This window comes from Balaenoptera ricei, chromosome 3 (genome assembly GCF_028023285.1).
Source record: "Balaenoptera ricei isolate mBalRic1 chromosome 3, mBalRic1.hap2, whole genome shotgun sequence".
Taxonomy (NCBI): domain Eukaryota; kingdom Metazoa; phylum Chordata; class Mammalia; order Artiodactyla; family Balaenopteridae; genus Balaenoptera; species Balaenoptera ricei.
The window spans coordinates 176,214,723-176,232,692 of record NC_082641.1 but is presented as its reverse complement, the minus strand read 5'-3'; the positions used below and the strand labels follow the sequence as shown (position 1 = coordinate 176,232,692).

The following is a 17,970-nucleotide window of genomic DNA, read 5'->3' as shown; positions in this document are numbered from 1 at the left end:
TTATGTATATTTTACCACAATGAAGAAAAAAGTGACACGACCAAAAGACCAAAAAAGCAAAAAACAAAAAACATTAGGATGATGGTTCACTTCTGGATTTAGGGAGTTAGGAGGACATTAAGGAAGCTGGTCCAAGCTCCTTAACCCCAGAGCTGGAAGAAGGCCCTGGTGAACAGAGGGTGCCAGAGGGAGGGGCAGAGGCCCTGGGATGGGGGAGGGATTGACGTTGGAATGAGGGAAATGGACCCATTCCTCCCCATGCCCACCTTGATCTTGGAGCCGGCTGTGCTGGGGCGGCCCTTCTTTTCTACATCCAGCTTCTCAGGAAAGAGCATCCGGAGGAAGGCCCTGGGCAGGGATAGAGGGGAGGTCGGAGGTGCAGCTGGAACTTGGGTGCCCTCCCAGAGGTGGGCTGTCTAGGTGCCTGGGACCCAGAGGACATGCTGTACAGTACGGTTCTTCCTTAATGCTAGGGGGTGTGATGGTGAGAATCAGAAAGTTGGTTTTGTCCATTTGGTTCCTTGATTTATTTGTACTGTTACTTTTTCCTCCATGACCATGTATGACTTGGGTAGCAAGTAAAATAGAACAAAGTTAAGCTAAGTGATGCAGCATCTCGGGCAACAGGGGTAGGTCCCCTGGGAGGAACCATCTGACAGGCACAGGCTTGCACGTGTGTGCAAAGAAATATGGACAAGGATCTTGTTGCTGTAGCTCTGTTTGTGATAGCCATAGATGGGCACAACCTAAGTGTCCATCAACAGGGGATCAGTTAAATTCACTTTGGTGAAACCGAGCAGGACCCTGTGGGGCCTTCCCGGAGACAGAATCCCCCACCATGTCCCCTGCCTCTTGTTTGTAGAAAAGCTTTAGCCTCCCAGGCCTTCTCTGAGTTCCAAAGAGCAAATTTAATCAGGAAAGTGAGAAAATGCAGAAACGAAGGAAAGCAGCCAAGCAAGACAAAATAATAATAGTTCAGCTGTAAAACAAATTTAAGGACTTTTAGTTCCTCCTCAAGGGCCATAGATAATATCCTGAGCCATATCCTTGAGTTGTTTTGCAGATATTAAAACCCCCATCAGGTAGAAGAAGCTAACTATGTGCTGACCACATAGTGCATAGACCCCAGATTGGCTGGAACTGGAAGGTTGATGATGGAGATTCCAGAAACATCACTCTGTTACCTCACCATCAGCCAATCAGAAAATTGTGCATGAGCTGATCACACACCCTGTGACCCTCTCCCTCATGCTGTCTTTAAAGACCCTTCGCTGAAAGCCATCAGGGAGTTTGGGTCTTTTGAGTATGAGCTGCCTATTCTCCTTGCTTGGCCCTGCAATAAACGCTGTACTTTCCTTCACCACCACGCAGTGTCAGGGGGTTGGCTTTGCTGCGCATTGAGCGAGGGGCCCGAGTTTGGTTTGGTAACATTGTTACATTCACAGCTTCTTCCTCCTTCTCAGTGAGATCTTCCCTAACCACCATAACCCAGAAGAAGTGGACTGCTTAATAGATGCAGAGTATGTGTTTAGGGTGATGAAATGTTTCTGAACCTAATAGTGGTGATTGTTACACAACATTGTGAATGTACTTAATACTTAATGCCACTGAGCTGTATACTTTAAAACGGGTAGAAAGGTAAATTTTATATTTTGTGTATTTTATCACAATTAAAAGAAAGCAAAAAAAAAAAAAAAGAATGAATGATGCCCTCCTCACTGTCTACCCCTTACCAACTTAGTTCTTCTTCATACTTGTCCCAGTGGTTCTCACACCTCAGTGGGCACCAGAATCACCAAGAAAGCTTGTTGAAACACAGATAGCTGGGCCTCGCCCCTGGAGGTTCTCATTCACAGGTCTGGACTGGGGGCCAATAATTTCTAACAATAATTTCTGGTGTTGCTGAGGGTGCTGGTCCAGGGACCCCACTTTGTGAACCACAGCTCTAACTCTGTGCTTTACAATATGGCAGCCATGGGTCACACGTGGTTCCTGAAGCCCTTATAATGTGGCCTGTCCAAATTGAGATATGCTGTGAGTGTTAAAATACACACTGGATTTCAAAGAGTATGCAGTATGGAAAAAGAGAATGTAAGTATTTCATCAATAATTTTTTTAGTACTGATTGCATATTAAAATGCTACTTTGGGTATACTGAGCTAAAGAAAACATTAAAAAAATGTCACCTGTTTTACTTGTTCAGCTTTTTACTTTCTTAAAAAAATTGTTTCACTATTTAATATTCCACAGACAATTAGTTGTATGGTAAATCTTTTACTACAATTCTGTTTTTTAGAAAGAACAAACTCTAGATGAAATCTGACCAGCAGGTGTGTTTTGTTAGGTACACATGGCTTTCTTTTTTTGTGCGTGTCTGTGTGCGGTAAAATACACAAAACAATATACAATTTACCATTTAAATCATTTAAAAATGTACTACTCACTGGTATTAGGTACATTTACATTGTTGTGCAACACCTTTTTACTTTTTAAGTGTGCTTACCAGAAAGTTTAAAACTACACGGGTGGCAGGAATGGGGACTGACTGCAATTTGGCATGAAGGATCTTTTGGGGTGATGCACGTGTTCCAAACTGGATTATGGTGATGGTTGTACAACTCTGAACATTTACTAAAAAGCATTTCTTAAAATGGATGCATTTAATGGTATGTAACTTATACCTGAATCAGGCCATTTAAAAATAACTATGTGTGTGGCTTCAGTTCTGTTGGATGTGGAATAATATTGGATAGCATTGCTCTAAATCAATGGTTCCCAAACTCTAATGTACACATGACTCCTGGGGTCTTGTTAAAGTGCAGATTCTGATTCAGTCTATCTGAGGTGGAGCCTGAGACTCTATGTTTGTAATCAGCTCAGAGGATGCTGACGTTACTGGTCTAGTAACCACACTTTTATACGAACCACTGTCTTAGAACTTTCACCCATGCTATATTCTATTTGCCTTTTTTTCCCTCTAGTTCAATGTCTGTCTCGCCACTTGGCTGTCAGCTTGATGAGAGCATCTGTGTTCTCTGACCTGTTCAGTCCTCTACCCCCAAAAGTTCAAATGATGCCTGGTACACAGCAGCGCTTGAATAAAATTTTGAGGTATAAAAAGATGGAACCCGGTATGCTGCTGTGATCAGGGAGATGGATCCATACATATGAATACAGAAAAATGCACAGCGAGATGTGTTCTCACTGTGTAAAAAGGGAAGCCGTCCACACCAGCACAGATGCTTGGGTTTGCAGAGGGCAGCATTGGAAGGGCCATAAGGAACTGCTGCTAGGGCTTTCCTCACTTCCCGCTGTGGACCTCGGGCTACTGTTTAATCAGAACCAGTCATTAGAAACACAGCCACCCCCCCCCCCCCAAAGTTTATGGCGTGATAGGAGCTCTGGGGAAGACGGGGTGGTCTCTGGGCCTCCCCCATCCCCACAAGGAGTTGCCCAGAGGCTCCCGCCTGGGACCACTCACTGCTCACTGGTCTGCATCAGCTCTATGAGGTCGGAGAAGAGGACATCACGGTTCCTCTCGCAGAAGCCGCTGACATCATAGGATACCTGGAGGAAGGCGGCGTGGTGGGAGTGAGGGACTTAGGCAGAGGGTCGAGGGGGCGTCCTGTGGGGGCCTGCTCTGGGGTGAGAGGACTAGGTGGTGTCTACAGTTCAAAATAGGGGGTCGGGGGCAGCATGGGCCCGGGGGCCCTGGAGGTCTGATGTTCAAGGTGAGGTTGGAGGGTCAGGGCTGCAGTCTGGGTCAGAGGTGAAGGAAGATGGGGGTCACAGTCCAGATTAGGGGGCGGGGGCTGCAGGCTGGATCCGAGGGATGGGGAGGTGACAGAGCTCAGATTGGGGGGTGAGGGGCTGCAATCTTGGCAGGGGTGGGCCCCGGGGATTCCACGACTGAATTTGGTGTCAAAAGGTCAGATTGAGCATCTGTATTGGGCTTGGTTGGGGGGCTGGGGGCTGGGGGACTGTGTCAGGAGGGTGACAGCACTGGCTGGGGTTTGGTGGGGGGGGGGCTTTGGCCAGGCTTGTGGGCTGGGTCTGCCATCCGCAAGGTGGGGGCCCTGCATAGTTTCTGTCGGGGCTACTTCCTGCTGAGGGAACACGGGAGCTCCGGCCCATTTTAGGGATTGGTGGGCTGCAGTACGGCCAGGGGGCCCCTGAGGTTCTTCGCTGCCCATGTTAAGGTCAATGGGAGAGTCTTCAGTCTTGTAAACTGGGGAGGGGGGCCATGGCCAGGGTCGGAGGCCAGTGGATTTCTAAAGCCTTGGCTAGGGGCCTGTGTGTAGGGGGCTCCAGCCTATCGTGGAGGCAGTGGCTGGCAACATGGCCCTGGGGACTCCAAGTTGAGATCAGAAGGAGGGGGGCTGTGTCCTGGGTCAGGGGGATAGTGGGGCTTACAGCTCAGATTGGGGCTTGGGGGTCTGCTGCTTAATTTGGGGTCGATGGGGGGGAGTTTGTGTCCTATAAGGGGGGGACCTGTCCTGTTAGCTGGGAGAGCTGTGGGCTTGATCATGGGCCAGTGGGTTCCACAGCCCCGGCTGAAGGGCCATGGGTTGGGGTGACAGGCCAGTTCTTGGGGATCAGTGGTAGGGGGTCTGTGTTTCTGGCCAGTCGGGGGAGGGCTGGAGAAGGGGGCCGGTGGAGTTCTTCAGCCCTGGCTGGGGGTCTGGGCGGAATCCCCCTGGGGTCCATGGGGCGGGGGTGGGGCGCACCTTGCCCGCGTAGTGGTGGATGACGAAGCCGGCACTCCAGCTGTTGAAGTGCTCGTGGGTGCCCACGGCCGCCTGCAGCTTCTGCAGCAGCGTCTGGTCGGCACCGCCGCCCGTGGCGTGCATGGTGGCGCACACGTCGTCCAGGACGCTCATGATGCCTGGTGGGTTCTGCGGGTGAGGGCGTCGGGTGGGGTGGGCGGGGCAGGGATCAGCCTTGCCCGGCCCTGCCCCCGTCTCGCTCATTGGAGAGGGAGAGGAGAGGCTTCCAAATACAAGTGCAAAAGGTGCTGGTGGGGGGCCCAGATGTATGGGGGCTGCTGTGGAAGCTCGCTGGTGCAGGATAGGGTGGGGGACCCCATAAAGGATCCATGCCTGTATCCCTTCCCCAGACTGAGATGGTGGGGGGATCTGTCAGCTTTGACCCCTCTATCCCCAGCAGCCTGCCTGGGGGGATGTTTGTTGAGTGAATAAGTGAAAGGTGAGCAGGTAAGCAGAGTGAATGGGCAAGGTGGCTGACAGGTATCGTCAGTGGGGCTCCATCTGCCCAAGGGGGAGCATGGGTGAGAAGGGCCTACGGGGGCTGGAACCGCCCCGGCTCTCCCAGCTCTCCCAAGCCCAGCTCCGGCGCCCAGTGAGAACCCCCAAATCTGTCCTGGCCCTCACCAGCTTGTTTTCGATGAGGTCACAGACGATTTTGTTGTTGAAGTACTGGATGGGGGTCCAGCGGATGCCCTCCTGTACGTACTCCTCCTGGTGGTGGCAAAGGGGGCAGGGACGGGATCAGGTGTCTGGGCAAAGGTGCCTGTGTTTCTAGAATTTGAGCTTCATGAGGATGGGTGAAGGAGGTGTGACAGATGTTCCCCCCCACCCCCCATATAACTCCTCTTCCCATCTCATCACTTAGGACTGTCTCTGATAACAAAGCCCATTGCCCCGTGTGGGGCAGGTCGGAAGTTTCCCCAGGGGTCCAAGAATTGAGCCCCAGTTGCCTGAAGTGTGACCTTCTCATGAATACATCCTATTTGGCTCTTTAAAAAAAATCCCTTTCTGGGGACTTCCTTGGTGGTCCAGTGGTTAAGACTCTGCGCTTCCACTGCAGGGGGGGCATGGGTTTCATCCCTGGTGGGGGACTAAAATCCCGCGTGGAGTGGCCAAAAAAAAAAAAAAAAAAAAAGAATGGTGGTTTTTTAAAAAAAAATCCCTTTCTCACTTCTTCAGTCATCTCCTGGTATTTGCCCTGAATCCTAGTCTCAGGCTCTGCTTCTATGGGACGGGTTGAATGAAAACAGCAGGGAATTTTGTCCGTCCTGTTCATGGAGGTCTCCCTAGCAAGGCAGACAGTGCCTGGTACACAGCAGGTGCTCAATAAGTAATTGTTGAAGGTGTGAACAAAGAGGCTCTTCCCTAGCCCTCGTCAAACCTTTAGAGGCAGAAAACCTCTCCTGAAGGAAGGAGCTTGGACAGGTCAGCAGAGACAGGTGCCAGTGTGGGGCTGGGGTGTCCCCTGGTTGCTTGGCAACCTTCATGGTCCTGCCTCCACCCCCAGTGTCCCCTGCTCCTGGCCACTTGGCTGCCCTTGCCCACCTGTTCAGCCTTCAGGGTGAGTTCGATAAAGATCTGCTGTAGCTTCTCATTGACGAAGTTGATGCAGAACTGCTCAAAGCCGTTTTTCTGCCAAGAGAGGGAAAGAATGCTTCCCTAAGTGGGCTGTTACTGGAGGCTCCAGGGCCACTGGGCCACCCTAGAGTGGCCGTGGGCCGGTGGCAGTGTCATACGTACCTGGAAGATCTCAAAGCCATAGATGTCAAGCACACCGATACTGTACTCCTCCTGGGGCTTCTGCATGGCGCGGTTAATGGCCTGTGATGCGGTGGGGACACTAGGTGAGTGGCCTGCCACTCGCTTGATCTGCTCTTAGCCATGTTCACAGGCTGGGTCCCCTCCCACCAGTTTCTCTCCTGCCTTCCCCACCTCTGTGCATACCCCTTCCCCCATCAGTCATTCCTATGAGAAACCCAGGTGTTAGAACACCTGGGTTCCTGTCTTGGGAGCTGGCTCTGCCCCTTAACCACTCTGCACCTCTACTTTCTCATCTTTAAAATGGGTAATAGTAGCAACTCTCTTAGGGGACTGTTTTCTAAGAATTAAATAAACTGATGCATGGAAAACAGAACCATAGCGGGCACGCATTAGGTGCTATGGAATGTTGGCTACTACAGTCACTATTCTTGACCTTGACACGTCCCATTCTCATCCACCCCCGTCTAGTCCATCACTTTGTCCTCCTGACAGCCCCCCCCCCCCACCTCGTGGCTCTCAAACGCACCCACCCCTGTCCATCCCAACAGCCCCCATCTCAGTCCAGGCCTGGACGTTTCCAATAGACCCCTCCTTCCTGGGCTCCATGCCACAGCCAGGAAGCCCCTAAATCTCCCATCAGATCACCTCCTGCCCTGCTTGGCGCCTCCTACGGCTGGGCATTGGTGAGGTCATGCCCACAAACTGGTCATGACAGTCAAGACGCCCCCCTCGCCCCCCCCCCCCCCACCGCCGCTGGGCTGGTCCAAGCCCAGGGCCTGGTGCTGTCCCTGAGCTCCTCTCCCACCCCCGGCCCCACTTGCCTCTACGAGGAAGTTGAAGAGACGGGAGTAGAGCCCCTTGGCCAGGGCGTCCCGAGTGTAGGCTGCCTGCTCCACGTTCAAGGTCACGTCAATGGACTCGCTGCGCCCGCCCCAGCGACTGTCCATCTTGCGGCTGGTCAGCTTCTCCTGCAGCCGCCCGCTGTCTATGCCCAGGAGGTAGGCGGGGAAGGCCAAGACTGCCAGGTGATGGGGCGGGTGGGGGGAAGGGAGCAGTCCGTTGGGCTCTTGGGTTTCTTGTGAGCGCCCCCATCTCTCCCCATTTTGCCCAGTGACACCGATCTTGTCCTCATGGGACCTTACCCCCAGGGGGCCACACAGGGAGGAAGCAGGTCACACATGCATACACGCCTCCACCCCGCCCTCCACAGCACCCACACTCACGGTCTGCACTCTCCACCCGGGCATAATTCCCATCTTCGCGGAAGCTGATGTTTCCCAAGTGCAAGATCCCTGCCACAAGCTGCAGGACCAGCTGCTGGACATTGGGCGGGATCCCGATGACCTGCATGGCACTCTGGGGGCACAACAGGGACAGAGCCTGTGCCACAAATCCCGACCTCCAGGCTGCCCCCTGGGTTAGGTTTTGGGGGCCATGGCACAGACCTGGGGAGTCAGGACACCAGGGTCTCTGTCCTGGCTCTTTCACTCATTTGCTCTGTAACCTTGGGCAAGTTCCTTCCCCTCTCTGGGCCTTGGTTTCCCAACTTGTAACACGGGAAGTTTCCCGGGGCTGGAGGGGCAGCTGGCGCTCACCAGAGTCTCACTGAAGTCGCTCCGGTCATCGGTGCCGTCGACCTTGTAGGTGTCTGCTTGGTTGAGGTAGTAATAGTAGTCGGGGGTCATGAGCCCCAGGTTCTGCCTTTGCTCCTGAGAAGCCCCTTCCAGCAGCTGGAGGGCAAACGATGCTCACGCATGTGGTGATGGATTGGCCCAGCCCTCGTAATCCCCGAGTCCTCACTGTCATGGGCTTCCGAACGCTGACCCTCCCACTGTCTCCCCCTGGGCTCCAGGTGGGGCGCCCTCTGCCCCAGCCCCACGGCCCCCTTCCGTGCACCTGGTAGTAGATGTGGAAGTTCCTCTCGTTTTCATTCTGCATGACCACTCGGGATTTCTCCAGCAAGAAGTTGGAGATCTTGCCCCCATCTGGCTCCCCACCGCGGCTGAACTGGATCTCAAAGTACTTGCCCTGAACCCGAGAGAGCCACATCAGCCCTCCCAGGGTCCCAAGGCTGCAGTTGAGGAAGGATTGGGGATCGGTCTTACGAGCCTGGCCTCTGTGTCGCTCTTCCCCATGTGACCTCAAGTTGCTTTTCTCTCCAAACCTCCCACTTACTGTTCTTTTCACCAGCTCCTTCCCTCCAGCCTTTGCTTAAGCTGTGTCCTGGGCCAGGAATGCCTTTTCGTCCCTCTCTGATGATTCAAGCCCTCACTCGGGGCATCTAGCCCTGTGCCTGGCACAGAGAAGTATCACAGTTTATTGACAGCTCCCCAGTTCCCCCACCATAACACAGAGGCCTCCATGTCTCTGTGGAATGCCACTGGTTCCAATGATCCTGGGTGTCTCCCATATGTTGTCCCTGAGCCCAGAGCAAGGGACCCACACCATCTTTGGTCTCTGACTCCATCTGGGTTCCACTCTGGCTGGAGGTTGGAAGGCAGACAAGCCCCTTATTTCTCCTTTCTGCCACCTACATCCAATTACAATACAAATGACATCATCATACTACACAATTAAACACCTATAATGTATGACAAATACTTATTCTATTGTATAATAAAACTATATAAAATAAAATAGAATTACATATTTTTGAGATTCATTCATGTTTTGGTGTGCATTAGTAGTTTGAAAACACAGACTGTGTGATTCCATTTATACGAAGTTCTAGAACTGCTGAAACGAATCCACGGTGAAAAAAGAAAATATCAGAGTGGTTGCTTCTGGGGTAAAGTAGGAGTAGAGATCAACTAGAAAGAGACAAGAGGGAATTTTCTGGAGAGATGGTGATATTCTGTATATCGGTAGGGGTGTGGGTTGCACAGGTGTATGCATTTGTCCAAACTCAGTGAATGGTCCCCTTTAGATTTATATATTTTGCTGTTACTTTAAAAGAAATAAAAGAGAACTGCAAAATTATATTGGACTATAATTAACGATCTACATGCTGAAACGTTTGGGGGGAAAGGTATGATGTCTACAGCTTAGTTTGCAGTGCCTCAAAAAAAATGGATGAATGGAGATACGATTAAGCAAGTATAGTAAACTATTAATGGTAGAATCTAAGAGATGGGCATACAGGCGTTCACTGTAGTATTTGTTCAACTTTTCCATGTATATGAAAAATTTTACAATAAAATGTTGGGGAAGATACTTCAAATATAATTATATTATAAAATATATTAGAAAATAAAAATATAGCTAATAACTATAACTAATAATATTTAGGGAAATTAAAAAATATCATTAGTGTTGTAATTCATTAATCCATTTCCATGTTCAGGCATTTACTGAAATTATTGAGGTCTATGAGATGGATATTAATATCACCCCCATCCCAGCAGAGGAGCCCCACAAGGTTACATTGTTTTTCTTTGTCCAAGCCACACTTCTAAGCCGTGACAGAAACTGATGATAAATCCAAATCCGTTTACCTATTCTGTCTTCCATTAGGCTCAGCATGGCACCTGACACAAAAGGACTCCAAGAACCATACGATGAAAGAAAGAATGAATGAGGGAATAAATGGGACCTGAAATGTGAATAGGAACAGACGTAGCCTGGTTGCAGCCGGGGGAAGAGTATTCAAGAACACTACACAGACATGTCATGGCCTCCACAGATATGCTGATGGGGGACTCTTTTTCAGATGAACCATGAACAGGAAATGAGTCTCCCAGTAAGGAGCAGGTATTTCCTGTATTCTTGAGAATACAGGTGAGAGAGAGAGAGAGGGAGGTCAGTGAGTCGGTGTGGGGGGAGCATCTGCTCCAAGCAGGCTGCAGAGACTCACAAAGCGACTGGAATTATTGTTGCGCACAGTCTTGGCATTGCCAAAGGCTTCCAGCAGTGGGTTTGATTGCAGGATGATGTCCTTCACATGCTGGGGAAAGAAGCAGGTGGGGTGGGAAGAGGTCAGACTGACGTGGGGTGTGGGAGTTCGGGGTGGGGGGGATGAAATGCCGTGCGGAGTGGAGAGACTCAGCCCTTCTTTCTGTTTCGCCTTACCTGGACCTTCTCGCCTCCGCCCGACACCTTGGAGATGTAGCCCATGATGTATTTAGCTGCCACCGTCTTCCCAGCTCCACTCTCTCCACTGGGGATGGGTGAGGGAAGGAATAATGAGTGACCAGGGGTGGGGGAAGTGCTCTTTCCAGCGTCTGATCCATCATTCATTCATTCATTGAATGAATGGCACCTACTGTGTGCCAGGCAATAGTCCAGGCATTGGGGATACAATAGTGAACAAGGCAGATCCAAATCTCTGTCTTCCTGACATTTAGATGGGACAGATGGGCAATAACAGAATGAATACATAAAATATATCACGGGTCAGATGGTGACAAGAAAAGTAAAGCAGGGCCAGAGGCGGAGAGGGACAACGAGGGTCTGTTTGGATCAGGAGTTCCAGGTAAACCTCCCTGGGGTGATGATGTGGGCATGAGGGGCTGGGACCCCCACTCCGTACCTGATGATGACGCACTGGTTCTCACAGTCAATGAGCATGTTCCGGTACATGTTGTCTGTGAGGGCATAGATGTGCGGGGGATTCTCGTACTGGGCCTGGTGGGGGAGGTCTGGGCTCAGCCTAGGGCTAGGGCCCGGGGGTCCTGGGGCTGTGCCTCCCACCCGGCCCCGGCCTCACCGCGCCCTGGTAGAGGTCGATCTCACGGTCAGTGAAGTAGGGCATCTGCTTGAAGGGGTTTACGGAGATGAGCACGGAGCCGATGTAGGTCTGGTTGGAGGACGGTTAAGGGCCGTGCAGTGTCCCGGCAGGCTTTGTCCCCCATGGGCCCCTGTTCCCACCTCCTGCTCCCTTGGGGCTTCCTAGAGCTCCCATGGCTTGGAGGAAGAGCTGGAGATACTCAGACACACCCTGGGTCTCTTAGGAAAAAACTGATCTGGATCCAGAATGGGGAGAATAGAATATGCTGTGGCTGACCTACCCCTGGGGCAGACAGAGCAGTGAGGGCCAGGGCCGCCCCCCACCGGGGCCCTGCTGTCACTCCACTGTCCCCTGTCCTAACACCCAGCACTCTTACTGCCCATCCCCCCCCCCCCATTCCTGTGCTCAGTTATGTGTGTCCCTTCCATGCTGCAGTCCCTCTGCCAGCCTTCTCTGCTCTCATCCGCACACCATCTCTCCATCCATTGGTCAGTCAGTCATCGTCCTGTCCCTCTGTCTTTCGTCTGCCCACCCCGCCCGCGGCCCAGGGTACAAAGATGTAGTCGTCCATGAAGCGCTTGCGGAGGTTGCCCACGATGGCGTCCTCGGTGATCTGGGGCAGCAGCACCATGTCGTCCACGCCACTCTGCTTCACATTGTGGCTCTGCCAGTGGAAACGCTCCTTGCTGCCCTGGGGGTGGGGGCGGCGGGGTGGCGGTGAGCCCCTGCAGGGGGCGTGGCGGGGGATGGTGCCTCAGCACCCCCCTCCTGGCTCACCTCCATCATCAGCTTCTGATGCTAGCCCCTTCCCCACCACCTCCCTTCCTCCTCCTGCATCTCCGGGACACCAGGACAGGTAGGCAAGATCTAGTCCCAAAGGAAGAGGCTCTGATACATCCCTCAACCCTCTCTTTTGGTCCGGCCATGCCTCCACTTAGTATCCCGTTGCCATAGAGGAGACAGCGATGCCTGGCCCAGCAGGGCAGAGTGTGCTTGGGACTCTGGTGGCTGTGGGAGGAGAGGAGGGCATCAGAGAAGGCTTGATGGGGGAGTCCCCACCCTGCTTCTCACGTCCCCAGCCCCGCTCTCCCTGCCTTGGCCCAGGCTGAGTCCCTGACTTCTCCGTGGCATTTGACCCGCTGCCACCCCTTCCACCTCGAGATGGACTCCTTCCTCCCCTTCCCATCCTCCTCCCTCGGGGTCATCCTAGCCCATCCCTCTGAGATTCTCTTAGCCACCATGTGTCTGTGATCTCCGCCTCTGTGCCTGGCTGTGACTCTGGTCCTCAGCTCGCACAGCCTTCCCACCATCCCTGCTGTGGGCTTCTCCATCCTCAGAGAGCCAGCTCCTGCACCTTCCCAGGCTCCTACTTTGCCTTCTCATTTCCTCCCTCAGCTTTTCATCAGATGACACCTTCCTTAGGCCCCAAAGAGGAGACTCAGACACAGGCGTTCCTCAAAACCCTTCCTCCAGGAAGCCTGCCAGGAATGCTCTCTCCTTTCAGCCCAAATGAACTCATCCAGTGCCTAAAACGCTCAAGCACACTGGCTCTCTCAGGCCCCCTCTGCCTCTGTTCAATATACCCCTGTCATGGAGGAGTCCAGCGCACAGAGTGATGGTGGCTTGGAGCTCTCCTGTCTGGTGAACTCATGCTCAGACAAGATGTCCCTCCTCTGGGAAGCCCCTTACCCGCCCCAGACCTGGAGTTCCTGGAGGGCAGGGATTGGGATTGAGTCCTTGCTAGTCCCAGCAGGGAGGACCTATCGAACAAACAAGGGACAAGGGCAAAGAAAGAAACCCAGCTTCAGAGGAAAAACCCCCAAGAGCAAAGATGCTGGGAACCAAAGTCAAGTCTTCAAAGATGACCAGGGTTTGCCAGGCAGATTCTGGGGAATGGAGATGGTGCGCTGGGTCCATCTGGGAAGGAATTCAGGCAGGGATCAAGCAGGAGGGTCAGCATGAGCAACTGTAGGGCAGAGGTGGATGAGAAGCCAGTCTCACCTGGGGGCACTGGGGAGCCACAGAGAGTTCCTGAGCAGGGGAGGTGCTTGCTCAGATTCTGGACATGCTGATGACCCCGGGGGCATTCGTGGGAGAATACCCACAGACACTAAATGAACCCAGTCTTTGGTGAGGGGGTAGATCTGGGTTCTAATCCTGGCCGTGTGACCTAACACTGATCAGAGCCTCAGTGGCCTCATCTGGAAAATGGGAGAAGCAGCCTCACTTCCCAGGGTTGATGTGAGGGATTAACTGCTTTGGGGAACAAAGTAGGGTAGGAGGATAATCCCCGGGCAGAGGGACACTTGACAGAATTAACATTCACCAAGCATCTACAACATGCCTGACGCTGGGGGCAGATGTCACCAGTATTACTGGCAATCCTCACAGCAGTTCAGTGTGGTGTAGGCTAGGAGGGAGACTGGGACTTGAGAAGTATTTGACCCTTGACCAAGGATGCAGCTAAACTGTTTCCAAGGATGTGGGATTCGAATCTGGGTCCATCTGACAGCAAAGGCCAGGTTCTTGCATCCACACTCATGAGTGGCTGGGAGCCAAAGGGTGTTTGGGGTGGGATGTGAAAGCCGAGAAAGGTTTTGATCAAGAGCAGGGAGAAAGGGTTCACCAGGCAGAGTGAACTGCCTGGGCAAATGTGCAGAGGTGTGACCGAAGCAGGAAGAGAATGCAGAGGAGGGGGGTGGGCAGGGCTCAAACCCCTGAGACTGCTTCCAGCCTGAGTATTGAGAGTGAGTTTTTCATATGACAAATACCATCTCATCTCTCTGTCTATGGCTTCCTATCATTACCACCTCCATGTCTCCACTCCACAAAGAATTCCTGAGCACCTACTTTGTGCCAGTAACTTAGGACTTCGGGAAGAACTCTTTCGCTTCCTCACCGTGTTGCCTCTAAGCCTTTGCACATGCTGAGCCCTCTGCCCAGCACACCCTTCCTGCCTGGCTAGTGCCAACCCATGCCTTAAGGCTTGGCTCAGGTGACGCCTTCTCCGAGAAGACCTCCCTGACTCCAGGACAGGTCAGATGCTCCCTCTGGACCCCCCAGCCCCAAGGCATCCCTCACCATAGCCCCATCCACGTTCTGGACGTCATGCACAATAGGTGGGCTGTACTGCTCCTGGGGGCACTTTAAGAATTGTGGGGGACTTCCCTGGTGGTCCAGTGATTAGGACTCCGCGCTCCCACTGCATGGGGCACGGGTTCGATTCCTGGTTGGGAACTAAGATCCCGCATGCTGCGGGGCGCGGCCAAAGAAAAAAAAATCGTGGGAGCATATTTGGTTGTTCCAGGGATGGGGACATGGCTGGGGACATGGCTGGCATTTAAGGGGGCCATAGGTCCCCTTAAATTTGCACATGTACCTAATTACATATTTTACAAATACATAATCGTCCTGCCCTCAGCTCCCCACCCCACCCCAGCAGAAGTTCATGTAAGTGACAAACCTGTTTATAATCATTGGAACCGAGAACCAAAACCTATATTATGTACAAACAGAAAACCTATGTATTTTTTGCATGGTTGATACCCACTGCATTTTACGGGAAAGTGGCTATTGCGTAGCAAGGGAGGTTTTAGTTTTGTTCGGATTTCACTAAGAAATGTCCAGCGTTCGGAAGCTCATGCTGCTGGTGAGGTTAACGTGTCCTGCTTGTGGCGGGGGGGGCTGTCTCGCTCGCTGAGATGCACCTGTGTCCAGGTGTGAGCACCTGGCCGCCCCAGTGGACGTTCTTGGGCCACTGGCCTGAGCACTTTCATCTTTTCATGCACATTTTATTCTAAATAACTTTCTCCTCGCCTTGCAGGGGGCCACATTAAATGTTTTCGGAGGATGGAAGTCTGTGTGTTTCACTGTTCCATTTCAGCGTTTCAAGGGGACCTGCCAGGATGCTTGTTATAAGAAGAGGGTGCTGGATGTGATGCCCTGAGAACCCCAGGATGCAGTGGGAAGGGCGGGGTAGGGGGAAGACAAGGTTGTGAGAGCAGGGGCACGGAGGTGTGGGCAAGTGTGCCCAGGGCAGAGGCTGAGGTTGGAGGAAGCCAGGACCTGGGGAGGCCTGGAGGTGACAGGGGCTGGTTGGGAGAAGCAGGGAACTGTTGACCGGACCCCCAGCTGCTGAAGAACTTCCACGCTCACTGGAGACTCAGAGAGACCCCATGGAGAGCGTTGTTGACCTCAGGGTCAGAAGTTGGATCTGGAGGTCAAGGAGAGAGGACTGCTCTTGGGGAAGAGGGAAAGAGACTTCGGGGAGAGGAGGGGTCAGGGGAGTGTATTTCCTGTTTTCAAGATGGGGAGGCTCGCCAGTGTGTTGGTGAGAAGAACCCACGAAATTCGAAATTCAGGGGTGAAGTGGTGTCATTCACGGACCCAGTGGGGTTGCTCTTTCCCTGAGTCGGTGTTGGGAGGTTGGGTAGGGGCGTGTAGGGGGAACAGGAAGTGGATTCTCTCTCTGAAGACCTCAAGGGGTGGGGCTTGGGTGGTAACCATGGTAACCGAGAACAACAATACATAACAATAGTTCACACCCCACTGGCACTTATTCTGTGCCAGACTCTGGTCTAAGCTTTTTTCAGTGAATTACCTCACTGCATCCTCTGGGCACATGCCGAGGTCAGTACTCTGATTAGGTCCATTTTGTGGAAGAGAAAACTATGGCCCAGAGAGGTTAGGTGTCCTCCACAAGGTCACACAGCAGGAAGGGAAGCCGGGTCTATGTCGGGGTTGGGGGGTGGCCGGGGTTGGTGCTTCAGGTCAGAAGAGGACGAGGAGAAGACGAGATTGGTCCTGTCCAGGGTTTCCCCTTTGGGGTCACCCCGGTCCCCATGCTCTTGGGACCCCGCAGGCTCAGCTGAGACTCAAGGCCACTTCCTTTCTCTGAGGTCAGAAGCCCCGAGACTGGCTGTGTCTGGCTGGCTCTCCTGACCCTGAGGACTTGGTTCCTCTTCCTGGCCCTTCCTCCTTCCCCCACCCAGCTGAGTGGGCCTTTGCCTCTAGTAGCCCCTGCTATCTCTCCCTCTGTGTCCCGCCCCAGGCAACCGGGACCCCCAGATCCATCCTAGCTCTATGCGATCACAAAAACCACGGGGTTGTTTGTGGCAGCGGGAGAGGTTTTCCTCAAGAGGGTACAGTGTGAGGGAGGAGAGTCGACCATTTTGGCAAGGGATGGATTGGGTGTGAGGCCTGGCTTAACAGGTGGCTCTGTTGACCCCAGGGAGGCCACTTCATTTCTCCAAGCCTCAGTTGCTCCATCTGTAAAATGGATTCCATAATGAATCTCCTCTGTGGGTTTGCTAGGGGAAGTAAATGAGACAGTGCTGAGAAAAGATGCACTGGGGTGCCTCAGGAAATGGCAGCCGGTGGCCCCAAGAGCATTTAATAGAAGTGATCAGTGGCTTGACAGGATAGAGGAGCTGGTCGATGTAGACTCGTTGAATGAATAAATGAATGAAGTTTCATTGAGATGAGACTGCCCCCTGCCCTGTGTCATGGGTGTCCATCTCTCTGTGACCCCCAAGTCTCCAACCGTCAAGTTGAAGCTGTTTGTTCCTTTCTTGGAGGGTGAGGGTACCACAAAGAGGTTGTGGTCATAGTTGACCACAAGCCAAGGATGACTCAACTGGCTGGGGTTCTTGTGAAAGATAGTCAGGGGTCAGAGGTGGCTGGGATGGGAGTGGGAACGTAGATTCTAACTTCAGCTCTTCAGAGAGGCTCCCCTCAACCCACGGCAGAGGGTATGGAGGGGTGGAGCTTCCCTGGTGCCAAAGGAGGGAGGGCCAAGGTGATGGCTCCTGTAGGGCTGGGGCATTGGAGCCCTCTAGTGAACACACTTCCTGAGCCCCTACTGTGCATGGAGGTAGGTGGGAACCAGGCCTAGACTCTGCCCTTGAGTAGTTCAGAAGTGAGTTGCCCAGGGGAGACAGTGATCCCAATCAGATGGTGCTAAGGAGAGCTGAGGCAATCAGAGAAGGCTTCCTGTAGGAGGCAGTCTTTGCAACATGAATGCCCCAGACCGTGTCAGTGGTGGCAGCAGGAGCCATGGGCCAGGAAGGCCTTGGGTGTGTGTGGGACACCAGGATCCTAGTTTCTTTGGAACAGAGAGTCCAGGTCCAAATGAGGCAGGGGTGGGCAGCCTGGGGAGTATGGGGGTCAGCCCACACCCCCAGGCGGCCTCTCACCTGGCAGGAGGAGGAGGAGGAGGAGGTTGTAGGTCAAGGTGGCTGTTAAAAGTGTGACCCTGGGGATCACTGAGTTGAAATCCTCTGCTATTTTGGGTTGTACGGCGGCTCGCCTAACCTCTCTGCCTCTGCTTTCACATCGGGCAAATGGGAATATTGAGGGCCATGGACCTCACGGGGCAGTTGTGCAGATTCAACAAGGCCAAGCTTGTCAAGAGGAAACACTAGCTTCCCTCCATCGCCAACAGCAGCAGCAGCAGCAGCAGCAGCCTTAAGCTGGCCGATCCCACAGGCACGGGGCACAGGGTCAGGGGGAAGGGCTGGATGAGGGTTTTGCAATTTGCCCTAACTGCTCTGGCCTCCCTGCTCCTGGGTGGTGATGAGCAGAGCCCCAGACTGGAGAGAACAACGAAACAGCCACTTCCTTCCTCGCTGGGGCCCTGTGCACCGTGGCTGCCAGCCGGCGGAGAGGCAGAGGCGAAGCTGTTGTGGCATCGGCTGCTGGAGCTGCCCTCCACTCCCG

The 17,970-nt window shown here is 53.1% G+C and overlaps 1 protein-coding gene across 1 annotated transcript in view; it reads right to left on the bottom strand.

The window, feature by feature from the left end:
• Positions 1–17,970, bottom strand: part of MYO1F (myosin IF) — a 31,247-nt gene that overhangs the window by 9,222 nt on the left and 4,055 nt on the right. The window contains exons 5-19 of the mRNA XM_059919174.1: positions 11,807–11,944; positions 11,233–11,322; positions 11,056–11,150; positions 10,596–10,683; positions 10,381–10,470; positions 8,424–8,555; positions 8,123–8,257; positions 7,751–7,883; positions 7,349–7,545; positions 6,507–6,587; positions 6,312–6,398; positions 5,391–5,477; positions 4,728–4,895; positions 3,482–3,567; positions 267–348 (exon numbers count right to left, since the gene is read on the bottom strand). Of these exons, the coding sequence (XP_059775157.1) occupies positions 267–348; positions 3,482–3,567; positions 4,728–4,895; positions 5,391–5,477; positions 6,312–6,398; positions 6,507–6,587; positions 7,349–7,545; positions 7,751–7,883; positions 8,123–8,257; positions 8,424–8,555; positions 10,381–10,470; positions 10,596–10,683; positions 11,056–11,150; positions 11,233–11,322; positions 11,807–11,944 (1,689 nt within the window). The remainder of the gene's footprint in view (positions 1–266; positions 349–3,481; positions 3,568–4,727; positions 4,896–5,390; positions 5,478–6,311; positions 6,399–6,506; positions 6,588–7,348; positions 7,546–7,750; positions 7,884–8,122; positions 8,258–8,423; positions 8,556–10,380; positions 10,471–10,595; positions 10,684–11,055; positions 11,151–11,232; positions 11,323–11,806; positions 11,945–17,970) is intronic.